Source organism: Melanotaenia boesemani, chromosome 9 (genome assembly GCF_017639745.1).
Source record: "Melanotaenia boesemani isolate fMelBoe1 chromosome 9, fMelBoe1.pri, whole genome shotgun sequence".
In the NCBI taxonomy this organism is placed as follows: domain Eukaryota; kingdom Metazoa; phylum Chordata; class Actinopteri; order Atheriniformes; family Melanotaeniidae; genus Melanotaenia; species Melanotaenia boesemani.
Window position 1 is genome coordinate 29,539,299 of NC_055690.1, and position 15,245 is coordinate 29,554,543.

General features: G+C 37.5%; 1 protein-coding gene across 18 annotated transcripts in view; it reads left to right on the top strand.

Annotated features, from left to right (window-relative positions):
• Positions 1–2,952: 2,952 nt before the first annotated feature.
• LOC121645709 (von Willebrand factor A domain-containing protein 5A-like) overlaps positions 2,953–15,245 on the top strand; it is a 28,376-nt gene continuing 16,083 nt past the window's right edge. For 13 of the 18 annotated variants that reach the window (XM_041994320.1, XM_041994324.1, XM_041994321.1 and 10 more), the window contains exons 1-16: positions 4,077–4,695; positions 4,916–5,118; positions 5,206–5,428; positions 5,625–5,791; positions 5,884–5,998; positions 6,112–6,278; positions 6,368–6,456; positions 6,558–6,702; positions 6,962–7,041; positions 7,144–7,258; positions 9,039–9,197; positions 9,712–9,815; positions 10,171–10,379; positions 11,353–11,403; positions 12,640–12,699; positions 14,369–14,419. In XM_041994320.1, the coding sequence (XP_041850254.1) occupies positions 4,587–4,695; positions 4,916–5,118; positions 5,206–5,428; positions 5,625–5,791; positions 5,884–5,998; positions 6,112–6,278; positions 6,368–6,456; positions 6,558–6,702; positions 6,962–7,041; positions 7,144–7,258; positions 9,039–9,197; positions 9,712–9,815; positions 10,171–10,379; positions 11,353–11,403; positions 12,640–12,699; positions 14,369–14,419 (2,047 nt within the window). In that variant the 5' untranslated portion in view covers positions 4,077–4,586. Of the gene's footprint in view, positions 3,015–4,076; positions 4,696–4,915; positions 5,119–5,205; positions 5,429–5,624; positions 5,792–5,883; positions 5,999–6,111; positions 6,279–6,367; positions 6,457–6,557; positions 6,703–6,961; positions 7,042–7,143; positions 7,259–9,038; positions 9,198–9,711; positions 9,816–10,170; positions 10,380–11,352; positions 11,404–12,639; positions 12,700–14,368; positions 14,420–15,245 lie in introns of those variants that run through there. The other 5 variants (XM_041994329.1, XM_041994332.1, XM_041994335.1 and 2 more) reach the window with 3 other exon arrangements.

The window sequence follows — 15,245 nt, forward strand, 5'->3', positions numbered from 1 at the left end:
TCACCATGATTGTTTTAACAGATGTGGGATGCTGAGACTCAGTGTAAGTGTCAGCATCTCAGCTATGTGGTCATATTTTATGAAAATCTAACTAACTTCTCGCTTCTTATTTGAATAGGATGACATCTCGCATTGTAAAACTGAATTTAGGGCCAGTGGGTCAGTCTTTGCTGTCATAGCTTGCAGTGAAAATTCAAAACACCAGAAACCACCCACCTTCAAGAGTCACATTTTTTCTTTCTCTGCATGCCTTGTAAATCATAATACAGTTCTATGCTGGGCAATGATATACAAAAAGAAATTATTTGATTTGCCTAGCTTAGTTTGATTTAAGAATAATCTAATTTGCCTTGCTTATTATGCTGTGTAAATTAGGTTTCTGCATTCTGGTCCTGCAGACTATAATTACCCTGCTTTCTCATCATTAAAAAAAGTTTGCCACAGATGCACGCTCTCAGATCAAGAAAAAGCTAAATGACTGGCTGAATCCTGGTGAGCTGTCTCTACAAACAGAGGATGCTGCTGCAATGTGCCATATTGTTGATGACACGTTTAACTAAACACATGCACAGACCTGTTATGCTTTATGATTTAAATAAGCTGATTTATTTAAACAGTTATATTACCATTATTATACTTTAGATAAGAAGATAAGATTTCCAGCAATGCTTTCAGGACTTTTTTATGCCTCATGTGGTAGTATTTTGTGGACTTTAGGAAGGTTTAGAAAAAAACTGACTGTTTACTTCAGCAGCTCTTTTGAAAGATTTGCCAAAGTCTGTATTAATAACCTAATACAGAAAATCTTAAATTTTGTGAAAATCAACCAAGAAGGGGTGACATTTAGCTCAACTGATTGAGCAGCCGCTCCCATGTGCAGGGGCTAGAGCTCTCTGGTGCAGCTGATCCAGGTTTGAGTCCCTGCCTTGTTGGGCCCATAGCTGCAGGTCATTCCATGCTCTCTCTGACCCCTCTCCTGTCCAGCTACTGTTACAGCTATAAATAAAGGCCACTAGAGGCCAAAAACCTTTTTAACGTAAGCTCAGGTTTTAGGAGACAGAACAAGAAAAAACAAAGAAAAAATAAAAAGAAAAACTGGACAAATAAATTTAGCAAAGACTATGGAAGTCAATGCGAATGAATACCATCAAACTTGTATGAAAACACTGAAATGGCCATAATCATAGTAGAAAGTGCACAATCTGTCACAAATTCAACAACACAGTGAATACATGTAACCCAAGCTGAATAATTCCATGCATACACATATTTTAGGTCAAGCAAGCAGTACTGCAGCAATGTGCAAAGTTGGAAGTTAAAATTGAAATATTATACAATATCTAAGTACTCACTCGCAAAATGTTTTAGGAAGGAATCCAGAAAGTAAAACTATGAGATATCTCTCAGCATTATGGACAGCTTTACTCAGCTCAAATCAACTTTCTTTCACACAAAGATATGAAAAAAACATGTTTTTTATGGACAGAGGTACACAACGAATAAAAATAAGCTGAATAACAATCACAAACTGAAAACACGTGATAATTAAATTTTTTTATTGGTTTTGTTTTTATTTTTATGTCAAACGGCAAACATCACTGTAGTTTCTGTTACAGAGGTTTATTATGTTTTCTTCATATTGTACAATTTCTATACCTTCTCTTTTTATAACATGATTGTCGAATTTTAGCATGCAAAGTCAATTACTTCATTGCAACCTTCTGCTGATAGCATCATATTAGTTCATATTTATACGTTTTTTATTATTTCCTCATACTCATGCTCAACAGGTTGAAGCTGCTGTGTCGACGCAGCCATACTTTAATCCTTTGCTGAGGCTTGTGTGCCTGCAGGGGGCGTCTGGCTGCTGGCTGCAGTAGTGGGAAAGAACAGCAAAGAGGTAAATAAGTCAAGACCTGCAAAAGCATGGTTTACGTTCGAATCCAGGAAATGGTTTACACATGAAACTATTTAAAACAACGTAAAGAGATATATGGATGGACTTCTACTTCTGTACTTTTCCAGTCAGCTTGACCACTGGAAGCGCTTTACACTACATTTCCCATTCACGCACATACACACACACACATAAATAGGAACATCGGGAGGCAACGTGGGGTTAAGTGTCTTGCTCAAGGACACTTTGACATAAAGTCATGGAAAGACTGGAATCGAGCCACCGACCTTCCGGTTGGAAGAAAACTCTTCCTCCTGAGCTACAAAGGATATATAATTTTCTGCTGGTAGCCAAACTCTTGCAAACGCCCACTGAGCTACAAAAATGGATTTCACAGTCACCATCCAGCTGCAAAAAGTATTTTCCCCACAAGTCAAAAATTTCCACCAAAGTATAATGAGCATCTTATTTCATCATTATTATAAAATAAAGTCAGTGACGAGGGGTGGGTCACTATTTTGGTTCTGGTCTGACATTTTCGTTTCCAGATGGATGCAAAAGGAGGAGAGAAAGTTTCATCATGGCCCTGTGCTCAGACTGGGAACCACTTTGTGCTGAACTGCTGGGGTGCTGAAAAACTGCTATTTAAATCTAATCCATTATTATTATTATTATTATTATTATTATTATTATTGGTAGTAGTAGTATGCATTATTCATACATGCATACATTTTATGTATCTATTTGTAAACCTTTTTAGGTTCTTTTTTTATTCTTGTGTTTTTAATTTAAATGTATTTCTACCTTATTACCAAATCCTTTAATCTCTTCTCTAGGTACTGAAGATGTAGAAAACAGTATTGATGCATTCCTTATACTAAATTGAAACGGGATATTTGTTGCAAGGCTCCTTCCTGACCAGATACATCGGGCAGGAGACTTAAATGTCAATAAACGGCAGATTATAAGAATGAATTGTTTTTCCAAGCGTGGTCCTTTTTTTTTTATAGCTGACATCAGAGCTCCACCCATGCGGTCTTTTTTCTTCATCTCTTCTTTTTCTTCCTCTTAAATTAGGAAATCAAGCTTTTGACTGTAGAACCGGCTCCAGACACAGGTAAAAATTTCTTTCTTTCTTTCTTTCTTTCTTTCTTTCTTTCTTTCTTTCTTTCTTCGGAAGACGTGGTACGTTGTGTTGTTGAAACAGGGGCTTTAATTTTAATAGGAGCGGTGCTATTATCGTTATGTTATGAGTGATTCAGTGATGGGTCACACTAAGAGCTTACTGTTTTCCATTCTTATTGCAGCCGCTCGGTCACGTGCTACTAACGATGACGGAAGCGCGAGCCGTCCCCGTCAGAAACTGTTGTTTTCTTTTTCAGTGATTTGTATCATTATATAGTTCAGTTCGATCTTCTGGACGTTATAGGACATGTTTTAGGATTTTTCGGTTATATTTGGGAGTTTGACGTCAAACTGTTGCATGTTTGTGTCCTTCTTAAAACAACTCTTACGTTAAGTATTAAGTTAATATTGGGAAGCTTTTGTAGGATGCTCTGTCTAAATTAGTTAATGTTTTCAGCTTTGCAGTATGACTCTACCTTGTACAATCACTGGCCACTTTAGTAGGTACACTTGTTCAATGTCCTATTAAGCAAATAATCATCCAGTAACATGGTAGCAAGGTGGCACCTAGGCTACCTAACAAGCACTGGTTACAACAAAGATATGTAGAAAACAATGCATACAACTTTGAAACACAGAAGCTGATGACCACACTAGGTGCCACATATGACAACTAAGAACAGAAAAACTGAGGCTATAATTCACACAGGGCCACCACAACTGGACAGTAGAAGATTGGAGAAAGTGTTGTCTGGTCTGATGCGTCTCCATTTCAGCTGCAACATTCAGATGGTAGGGTCAGAACATGATGAAAACATCTTCAAAGCATAGATCCATCCTAATTTGCATCAATGCAAATCAGTTTAATAGGTTAAAATTTAATAGGTTGTATAGGGGGTAGGCATTTATAAGCATTTTGCTTCAGCCTACTCCTTTTGAGCATTGTGTTTTAGTTTATTTTATGTTGTGCTTGCAATGGCTTGCACTTTTATATCTTTTTTTTTTATCTTGTTTTGTGCTCAAATAAAGACTCAATCAATAATAAAAAAAATGGTTCAGGCTGGTTGTAATGGTGTAATGTTGCAGGGGATATTTCCATGACATTCTATGTCACAAAGCTCAGATCATCTTAAACTACTTTCTTAAACATGATGAGTTCACTGTACTCCACTATCACCAGACCTCAAATCAGTACCTTTGGGATGTGCTGTAACGGGAGATTCTCGCCATAGATGTGCAGCCAAAAAATCAGCAGCAACGTTTTAATGTTATCATGCCAATATAGATCAACATCGTTGAGGAATGTTTCCAACACCTTATTGAATCTGTTATGAAGAATTAAGGCAGATCTAAAGGTAAAAGGGTTCAAATATAGCGACAAGTAATATAGCGACAAAGTGGTCAGTGAGTGTATTTCATGTGCTGTAACAAACATTTAGTTATAATTGAATTAATAGCAAAATAGGTATATTTTTGGGTAGCAAACTTTTGGTATGAATTTAATATATGTAATAAATGAATGAAACTCCTTATACTGTTAAAATAGAAAAAACTGATTACATTGATGAGTATTGCTCTGGCTGTGCAATTAACTGTGAAAGTCTTCAAATTTCCCTGCTGCACAGGTAAAAAGATGAACAACAGTGGTCTGCTAACTGCCAAAAGGAACCCAGGTACAGAGATATTACAAAAATAGATGAAACCCCAACTTGATCTTTCCGAATGCAAAGCTTCCTGCTTCTTATGGTTAGACAGGGGCAAGTTTAATTATCAGCTTTGCTGTCTAGAATTGAAAGGAGCAACTCAGTTTTAAAGACATTTTATTCAGTGTTTTGAAAAATTTAGAAAGTCTTAATGGTGTAAGTATTTCTGTTCATGGTATTCCTCTGTCAGTTCCTCTAAAGAGCATCGAGGTGGAGCTGCAGGTGAGGGACCATGTAGCTACAGTGGTTTCCACTCTGAACTACGAGAACAAGGAGGACAAACCAGTAGAAGCTGTTTTTGTCTTCCCTCTGCCTGGAGATGCAGCTGTGTGTCATTTCAGTGCAAAGGTTGGACAGACACATATTGTAGCTGAAGTGAAGGAGAAACAGCAGGTGAGCTGAACAGAAAGATTTAGCGACTATAAAGGAGCTGAAACACAGTGAAGTTAATGTTACTGACATGTTTCATGTGTTCTGCAGGCTCGAGAGGAGTATGATGATGCTTTGAGCTCTGGTCAGCAGGCCTTCCTGTTGGAGGAGAGTGATCAGAGTCCAGATATATTCTCTCTGAGTGTGGGCAGTCTGCCTCCAGGAGAGAGCGCCTCCATCAGGCTGGAGTACGTCACTGAGCTGGCTGTGCAGGCTGATGATGGGCTGAGGTTCTGTCTGCCTGCTGTCCTCAATCCTCGCTACCAACCTCAGGGTAGGAGAACCAGTTAATATGTTTTATCTTAGTGCTCACCAAACATGCTCATATAAAGTGTTTTATTAAAGTTCATCTGGACTTCATACTGGTGGAAGGTGAGACCGTTATGCGTTGGAATTAAATATGAGGTTTGAAGCTACCTTTCCTTTCAATAAACCAGATGACTTCTAGTTGTCTCCCATGTTGTTTACAGGTAGCGAAGATGTCAGTGTCCAGGTGACCTCAGTTCCAGCCTCTCTGGTTCCCTACAGTCTGTCCTTTTCTGCCCGAGTCTCCTCTCCTCGTCCAGTCTCTAAAGTAGAGTCCAGTTGTTCCCTGGAGCCTCTTCAGCACCTCAACACTGATCAGACACAGGCCATGGTAGGTAGAGTGGTGATGTGTCTGCTGTGTGTGGTTGTTACATAGAAGATAAATAACTTTATTAAGTGTGTATTTGTGTTTTTGAACTTCAGGTTAAGTTGGCTGCAGGACACAAGTTTGACAGAGATGTTGAGCTGCTGATTTATTACAAAGATGCCCACCAGCCCACTGCTGTGGTGGAGGCAGGACAGGCCTCTGCAAAGCCTGGTGAGTGCAAGTTAGTCTAGTTATTAAGTTTTCATAACTGTAAATAGTTCTCTACCTTGATGTGTTACACATATGAATAGCAACATGCAGATTTGTGCCCACTCATGTTTCAGGTACTCTGATGGGTGATCCAGTGGTGATGTTGAGCCTGTACCCTGAGTTTCCTAAGTCTGTGATGTCCTCACTCACCTCATGTGGGGAGTTTGTGTTTTTGATGGATCGATCTGGGAGTATGGATTACCGAATGAGAAATGGTCAGAGTCGCATTGACAGTGCCAAGGTATTATGCTTTATTTCTGTTAAAAAACATATTTCACAATGTCCCTCTTCTGCTTTGGCCATCACTCTATTTTCCTCTGTTTTTTAAAGGATACTCTTCTACTCTTATTGAAGAGCTTACCAATGGGCTGTTATTTCAACATTTACAGTTTTGGGTATCGCTTTGAACAGATTTTTCCGTAAGTCCCTTCATCACATCACTCTGCTCAATAAAGATCTTCTCATTACTACAAATTGTGTATTGTTTTCAGTGTGTGTCTTTGTATTTGTGTGATGACAGGAAGAGTGTTGAGTACAACCAGCAGACTATGCAGGAGGCTCTGAAGAAGGTTGAAATGATGTTTTCTGATCTGGGAGGAACAGAGATCTTGAGGCCCCTTGAAGATATTTACAGCAAACCATGTATTATCAGCCACCCTAGACAAGTAATGCACACATGTGCACAGACTAAACAAATTGTACAATAATTCTTGACATTTACAATATCATAACGTCATAACTTCCTGCTGTAATATTTTCTTATCCCTCAAAGTGATATTGCATAGGCAATGGATTTACTCTTACTCTCTTTTACAGACTAAAATTAATTCATCCTACTTCTTTGCATTTATTAAATTTAATTAATAAATAATTAAATAAATTAACAGCTCTTAGCACATGATGCATCTTTATTCTTCTCTCTAGCTTTTTGTCTTCACTGATGGAGAAGTGAGGAACACCAAAGAAGTTATAGATCTGGTTAAGAAGAATGCAGGTTCTCACAGGTGAAACTAAAAACATTTACCACAGCAAATGTCCACATAAGTTTCACAGTGTAAGCCATATCGGCATGTTTACTGGATTTATCAAGGACAACTGTGTTGTAGGTGTTTCTCTTTTGGGATTGGAGAAGGGGTCAGCTCTGCTCTCATTAATGGGATGGCCAAGGAGGGAGGAGGTCATGCTCAGTTCATCACAAGGACTGACAGGATGCAGCCAAAGGTGAAACAATCACAATTCATTAGAAATACTGTATGTTACAGTAATTACTGTATGTATAATGGGCAATTTTGCAGTGACTGTGCGGGCTGACCACACAAGATCCAAAGTAGAAGTCAGATTTAATGCCTGCCAGATAGCACATGTGACTGATAACATTTTGAGCTTTTAAGGTTTCTGCAATGGAAACTACTACTTGCTACATGGGATATAACCACACTGATATTAGCCAAACAGCCTGAACTAGTTTGATATGTTGGGAGACACTAGTCAAATACTGTTGGGTTAGCACTTACATGGGCTAGCGTTGGCTCCAGAATGAAACACCTATATAATAAACAGTCTTTTCCCTACTTAGAGTATGAATTGTCCACGGTGAGCTGTACAGAAAAATATTAATATTCTTGAATCTCTGATTAGCTTCTGTACACTTTAAGGGTGTTAGGAAGCACTAGCTCCCTCCTGCATTTTGTTATTCTTGTGTGCAAAGGTGAATCATGGGCACCTAACATTCACTGTTTTTTTTTCTTGTTGGTATCAATCATTTCCTGTCAAAGTGTTGTTCTTCTAAGTGAAGAATTTGTCATTGTTCAGTGAGGAGGCCTGTCTACCATGGAATTTCCTTACAGCTTGTATGTATGTGCGTGGGTGCGTTCTCAGTCTTAATTGAATAATTGAATGGAAATAATGAGAAGTTGAAGGGAAAGGATTGTACTAAATATGTTTGATTTTCTAAAATTCTGTTCTGAATTGTTAATGTGTATACTGCAGAATTAAGCTCAAGAGCACATAAGAATATGTTTCAGGATCATGATGTTTTGTTAATCAGCTTGTTACCTTATTTTTCAGAAGTCTGCTGTGATAGGTCTGTTGGAATTGAGAGGGTGGGGCCTTGGGTAATAAATAGGAAGTGCTGCCAAGCAGACTGGTTTGGACTGCCCAGAGGGATGAAGTTTGTTTAGTGTGCAGAATGGCCAAATAAATTGTGGTTTTTTCCCATACCAAATGAAAATGGATTTATTCTTCCCATGCTCACTCATCGTCTTGCCACAAAGGGATTACCTCTGTGTGGAATTGAATGCTTATATTGACAATGACTAGGACCAGAGATGGAGTTAAAGGTAGGAATGACCTGCCTGATGGAGGTCAAAGCAGTAAGTTATTATTTGATTTCTGTGGATCACATGGTATGTCCTTAAACACCATGTTTGAAGACAGACCCTCTTGGACTACTTATAAGTTGTGGTGTTTATCAACTAGATAGGTAGTGGCTGGATAGACTTCTGCTTCAAGGTGAATTTTTCAAAACGGCTGCTTAAAAAATAAAGCCTTCAGTCATGTATATCCGGTATTTTCAATGGGAGCTTTGGGTTAAACATGAAGACTTGCAGAATCAAATTTCTTTCTATCATAGGAATGAATGGAACAGTAGGGTCGACCATCTTTGTAACAAGTGCTACTTACATCAAATAGTTTAATTCTGTCCCTAGTTGCTGCTATCTTCTCATCATAACTAGCTTCTCTTGTATGAAACACAGATCTAAAGCCCCACCTGCAGGTAGTCAGAATTGATTCTTCCAGGAGAATATAATGTCTGTCTAACCACATCGGCTGTAAGTGGTGCAGAGTCACTAAGTAAGTAAGCTGAAACAGTAGGGGAGTCCTCGACTTCTCTTCTTCATCTGCGGCTACATGGATGTATGGATGGATGCTTCCAGTTTGTGAAATTTCAGTCTCTCCCATCTATACTTTAACAGTTTTTTTGTTGTTGTTGTTTTTTCAGGTGATGCAGTCTCTAAAGTTTGCTCTGCACCCATTTGTGGCTGACATTTCAGTGGCATGGGATTTACCTAAAGGAGTATCAGCCACTCTCCTCTCACCACCAGTCTCAGCTCTTTTTCAGGGTCAAAGGTCACTGATTTATGCCCAGCTAACTGGAAAGGTTAGAAGCAACACATTACTTCCACCAAAAATGTGTTCTTAGTCAATCAGTAATATTATGCACAAACTACCCTCCTGAACATAGATTCACGTTACAGTTGGTGGAGAAGTGGAGCATAGGCACAAAGTAAGCATCAAATAGTAGCAACAAGCTGAAGTAGTGTTTGTCTTTATGTATGTAACTTTTGAACCAAATGTCTGAGTTAAAAGACAATCAGACTACAAAATCTTCACCCAGATACTTTTTACATAAAGCAAAGCTGCCAAATAAGAGTCAAGCTTATCTCAATAACCCACAGAAAACAGACTTGGTTCATGGACTTAAAATAAATTTTAGAGGGATGTTTAAACGAACAAGACTGTAATTATTTCCTCATAATAGAAGATAGATATTTTTCTTGTAATACTGCAGGACATCCCAGTGGCTTTGCTGCTGATTTTAGCCAGCTGCCCACTCTGTGGTTAATTTTTCCCTCAGTTATCAACTCAAATTCCACCAATAATTCTTTTTTTAGAGTTCAAAGGAAGCGGAGGGCAGTGTGACGGTGAAGTACAGCCTGGCAGGTCAACCCTCTCAGAACCAGCTTCATTTCAATCTCAAACCTGCAGAAGACACTGGGTAATGCTGGTTTTCACTTGTGTACATGCTGATATTGTCATATTGACAGATTTTATATTAATTTTGCTGATGTAGTTGACATGTATGTTTAGATGTAACCAGGGGAGTATGACTACCAACTTTTACCAGCATGAACACTCTCACAATAAATGCTCTGAAGATTTACCTGCTGCTTCCACACGTGGCCTTACTAAGTAGCTGATCTATAATGAACTTTGTTACTCAGTGTCCAGTATTTAGACTGACTTCATATGACCCTGAGTAGCACACAATATCAAAGAAAACAGACAAGTCATGGATAAAAAAGTAATATTTTTCAACTATTACAGGGTTTACTTCTCTGTCTTGCATACAGATTAACGATCCACAGGTTGGGTGCTCGGGCTCTGATTCGCTCACTGGAAATGGAGGAGAGAAAGATCTGTAACAGAGACAAGACGAAGGTGGTTCAACTCAGTGTCCAGTCAGGAGTGAGCAGTTCCTTCACTGCCTTCATTGCTGTGAACAAAACCAACAGCCAGGCCATTCAAGGTCCTCTAGTGCGCAGAAATGTTCCAACAGCAAGTGAGTAAATTATATTTGGTATTTTGTCACTCACATTTTTGAAGACATGAATACCTATTGATATAGTGGAATATAAAAATACACTCTTCTGGGCTTTATTTTGACCTTTAACCAAATAAAAACTAATAAAGAAAGTGACCCAGAAAGGGGAAAAAAAGAGAACAGTGACATCTGTAAGTCATGTAAAGTCAATCAAGATTCGGTATTTATTAAAATCTGCTTGCGAGACACGTAAACAAAATAAACAAATACTGAAAAGTCCAGAAACTGAAATGTACAATGTGGAAAAAATAACTTTGTCCCTGAACAAATTGATTAAATTTATCTATGGACTACTCACTTAGAGGATGAGACATTTTAATAAGACATTTAATTAATGAACTGGAAAATACACATAGATATATCTATACATCTGTAGGTGTGTACATTTCACTGTCTACATTTGTGTAAATTTGGCAGGGAGGTATAGACAGTGTTTATGAAAGTGGTGGCTCCATAAACATGTCAACATGTACATATGCATTCATAGAGGTAACAGAGTGTGAATGTCTGTGTACAAATAACAGCTGGTACACATAAATGACCTAAATGAGTATTGATGTAGCCGGCACCAGCAGTCCTTGAAACAGACGGCCGTTTTGGACTGTTACCTGCCGTGTTATCTTATTACTTGCAGAGGAATTACATCGAAAATTTATTAAGACAATAACCACTTAGTTTCTTTTGTATTTCAGGTTTTGATGCTTCTTTGTGCTTTTTAGTTTTTTTTTATTATTGTTTTTCCTTTATTTGCTCATCTAATTAATTTTCAGTTTTATTACAGGCTTATGTTTATGAAGAAATACTAGATCTGTTGAAAGTAAAAAAAAAAAAAAAAAGCGTTCAAAGAAAAACCTGTAGTGTAGTGAATGCTGTTTATTCAAAAGATTTGATATTTTGTTTTACTGTCTCTTCTTTTTAAAATTTTTTCTAGGCTTAAATTACCATTATGCACCTTTGAAGTCAAAAGGTAGTGCAAACCTTGGTAAGTTAAAAACTCAATAGGTTAGAAACATGCCTATATGTTCATTTTTTTTAATATAAATCCAGCAACAAACATAAACATGGTTCTTTTTTATTCTACAAGCACAAGTAAACTTTCATCTAAAATGGGTCCAAATGCAAGTTTTTACTACCAGCTTAAAATGGTCATGTACTGGAAAAATAATCCACTGGTAGTCATGTCAGTTTTGTTTTTCTACAAAGGCATACAAGTGGTGTGCTTGATGTTTGAATTGTGGCAACAGTAATCACTGGATGAGCTCCATGATTTTACTTTCACTTAAAAAACTGAACTTTACATGAACTTCACATAGTAAAGAATGCAAGGAAAATAAGACACATTCACTATGGTTTGTTTTCATATGTTGCTGCTTTGATTTGTAAAGCACTTTGCATTTGCTTTGTTAAAGCATTTGTTTTTAAAATGTCTCAATAAAGAGGATTATCATCATTATTATTGTATATCTTAAATAATCTATAAACAATAAAACAATCTAGAACTGTGCTGCCTAACCAAACCTGATAACAAGAGTCTGAAAAATGCTACATTGCTCCTGACCCATAAAGTAAAATCCCTCTTCAGGCAGTTTAGATATTATATAGGTAACTGTAGTTATGTACACCACTCAAGTAAAATCCATTTTGGGCTGAAACTGTAACTGTCAGCAAAGTCTGAGTGGCTGTCTGTAAAAACCTGGCACTGCCAATAGATGGCATCGTTACAAAGATAAAGATCAACGAAGCACAAGAAGCTTCTTGATTTGATAAATCCTCTTGAGCAGGGATCCCCAATCCTGGTCCTCGAGGGCTGGTGTCCCACAGGTTTTAGAAGTTTCCCTGCTGCAGCATATCTGACTCAAATCAGTGGGTAATTAGTAGACTTTTACAGAGCTTCATGTTAAACTCTGCACAAGTCTGAGTCTGACTAAGGTGTGTTGCAGCAGGGAAACCTCTAAAACCTGCAGGACACCGGCCCTCAAAGACCAGGGTTGAGGATTCCTTCTCTAGATTAATAAAGGCATAATTAGATTTGCATGAATGCACAAAAAGTTCACATAGAACAGAACTCTGCAGAAAGCAACGAGCCAAAAAGAAGAAATGCTATACAGTATGTATTTAAATAAAGGTAAAAGAACAACAAAACAAAGGTTCAGAAACCTGTACTGTAGTGAATGCGGTTTATTCAAAAGATTTGATGTCTAACTCTTCTTTTTCAAAGTTTCTCCACGCTCACAAGACATATTTGCATCATTGAGGTCAAATGGTCGTCCAAAACCTGGTGAGTTAACAGCTCAGTAGGATAGAGCATGCCTGTTTTTCATATATCCAACAAAAAACATGAACATCGTACTTCATGATTCTTTGCATAAGTAAAATGTAAGTTGAGGTCCGATTGCATGTTTTTTTTTTTTTTTTTTGATCAACTTAAAATTGTCATGTACTGGACAAATTATTTTCTGGTAGTCATATCAGTTTAAATTTGAGCCATACACCAGTCCAGCTGTGTTTGCATGTGCACATTATCTTCTCACGTTGTGTGCAAATTTGCACTTATCTGATAGTGAATATTAAAACAAATGACTTACAGCCCTGGAAAAAAATAAGAGATACTGCTATTTGCATACATAAATCAGTATCTTTAAAAATTGATATGAAACATAAAATTCTTACACATCTCATTCTGCTTTATTAGGACTAGTCTGGCAGAGGGTGAAAACAGCTTTAAATTGAAAGGGATGACCCTAAACCTATCACTGAAAACCCTAGGCTGACATTAAGTAACTGTTAAACACAGTGGCAAACTGAGATTGGGGTGCAGCACACAACAAGAACAGATGGAAACATGCTCCTACAGGCAGGACTGAAAACTCACCTTAATCAGTGAGAAGCAAAAGACCTCAGACTAAGGTTTGTAAAAGACCACAGGTAGTGGACAGTAGAAGACTGCAGTATGGTCATTTACTCTGAGTCTAGGTGACAGACAAAGCTGAAAATCAGTCATTTTATGGTAAGATGGAGACCTGGAGAGGCCTACGAGCCACAATGCCTCACCTTGACTTATACATATAAAAGGGGATCAGTGATGATCAGGGCTTCAGCAAGGCTGGAATCAGGCACTTGTGTCTTTGTGAAGGATGTATAATAAAGCTACATACAAGACTATCCTAGAAAACATTAACTTCCCTATGCTAAGACTTGGCTCCCCAACACAGAGGATTGCAGCAGGACAATCATCCATGCTACACAAGGAGGGGAATTAAGGTCTAAATGGAGGATCACCACATCAAGAGCCTGTCATGGCCAACTCAATCTCCAGATCTGTTGAAATCTGCTGAAATGACATCAAAATGAAGATGGATGGTCACAAACCATCAAGCAAAGCTGAGCAGCTTGCCTATTTTGCAGAAAGAGTGGTAGAAAGTTACCCAACAGCAATCTGAGCAGTTTGAGCAGTGGTCTATTTTTTCCCAGAGCTGTATTTTATGTATATTTATATATATATATATTTATATATATATATGTATGTATATATATATTTTATAACCAATACTATATATAATGCAGTTGTTTTTTTTTTTATATGATTTGTGGGGACCTGACTCTGCAGTTCACATTTATCTAGACAAATGTTAAAGGAAACTTCTATCTCCTTTGTAACTTTATTAGCATTAAAATGTCAATTTAAATACTGATCAGCACCCAATCTTGATAAGAACAGAAGGAAAACTAAAGTGAAATCAAAACAAAGATATTAGTCTTTTCAGTTCCATTAATGATCTTAATTTGTATTATTGCTCATATCATTATCTATTTTATCACAGGCTTATGTTTATGAAGAAATACTAGATCTGTTGAAATTAAAGTTAAAAAAGTAAAAACAAACAAAAAAACTGTAGTGAATGCAGTTTATTCAAAAGATTTTATGTTGTCTCACTCTTTTTCTCTAGGCATACAATATATGAATGCAGTTTTGATGCAAGATGATCGTGCAAGAAGAGGTAAGTTAAAAGCTTAATAGATCATTTAATGATCTTAAATGTGTTGTTGTCACTTTAACAGCAAATATTTTAAGACATTTTTCTACAAAGGCATACAAGTGGTGTGCTTGATGTTTGAATTGTGGCAACAGTGATCACTGGATGAGCTCCATGATTTCACTTTCACTTAAAAAACTGAACTTTACATGAACCTCATAGTAGTCTCAATAAAAATGATTATCATCATTATTATTGTATATCTTAAATAATCTATAAACAATAAAACAATCTAGAACTGTGCTGCCTAACCAAACCTGATAACAAGAGTCTGAAAAATGCTACATTGCTCCTGACCCAAAAAGTACAATCCCTCTTCAGGCAGTTTAGATATTATATAGGTAACTGTAGTTATGTACACCACTCAAGTAAAATCCATTTTTGGCTGAAACTGTAACTGTCAGCAAAGTCTGAGTCGCTGTCTGTAAAAACCTGGCACTGCCAATAGATGGCATCGTTACAAAGATAAAGATCAACGAAGCACAAGAAGCTTCTTGATTTGATAAATCCTCTTGAGCAGGGATCCCCAATCCTGGTCCTCGAGGGCTGGTGTCCCACAGGTTTTAGAAGTTTCCCTGCTGCAGCATATCTGACTCAAATCAATGGGTAATTAGTAGACTTTTACAGAGCTTCATGTTAAACTCTGCACAAGTCTGAGTCTGACTAAGGTGTGTTGCAGCAGGGAAACCTCTAAAACCTGCAGGACACCGGCCCTCAAAGACCAGGGTTGAGGATTCCTTCTCTAGATTAATAAAGGCATAATCAGATTTGCATGAATGCACAAAAAGTT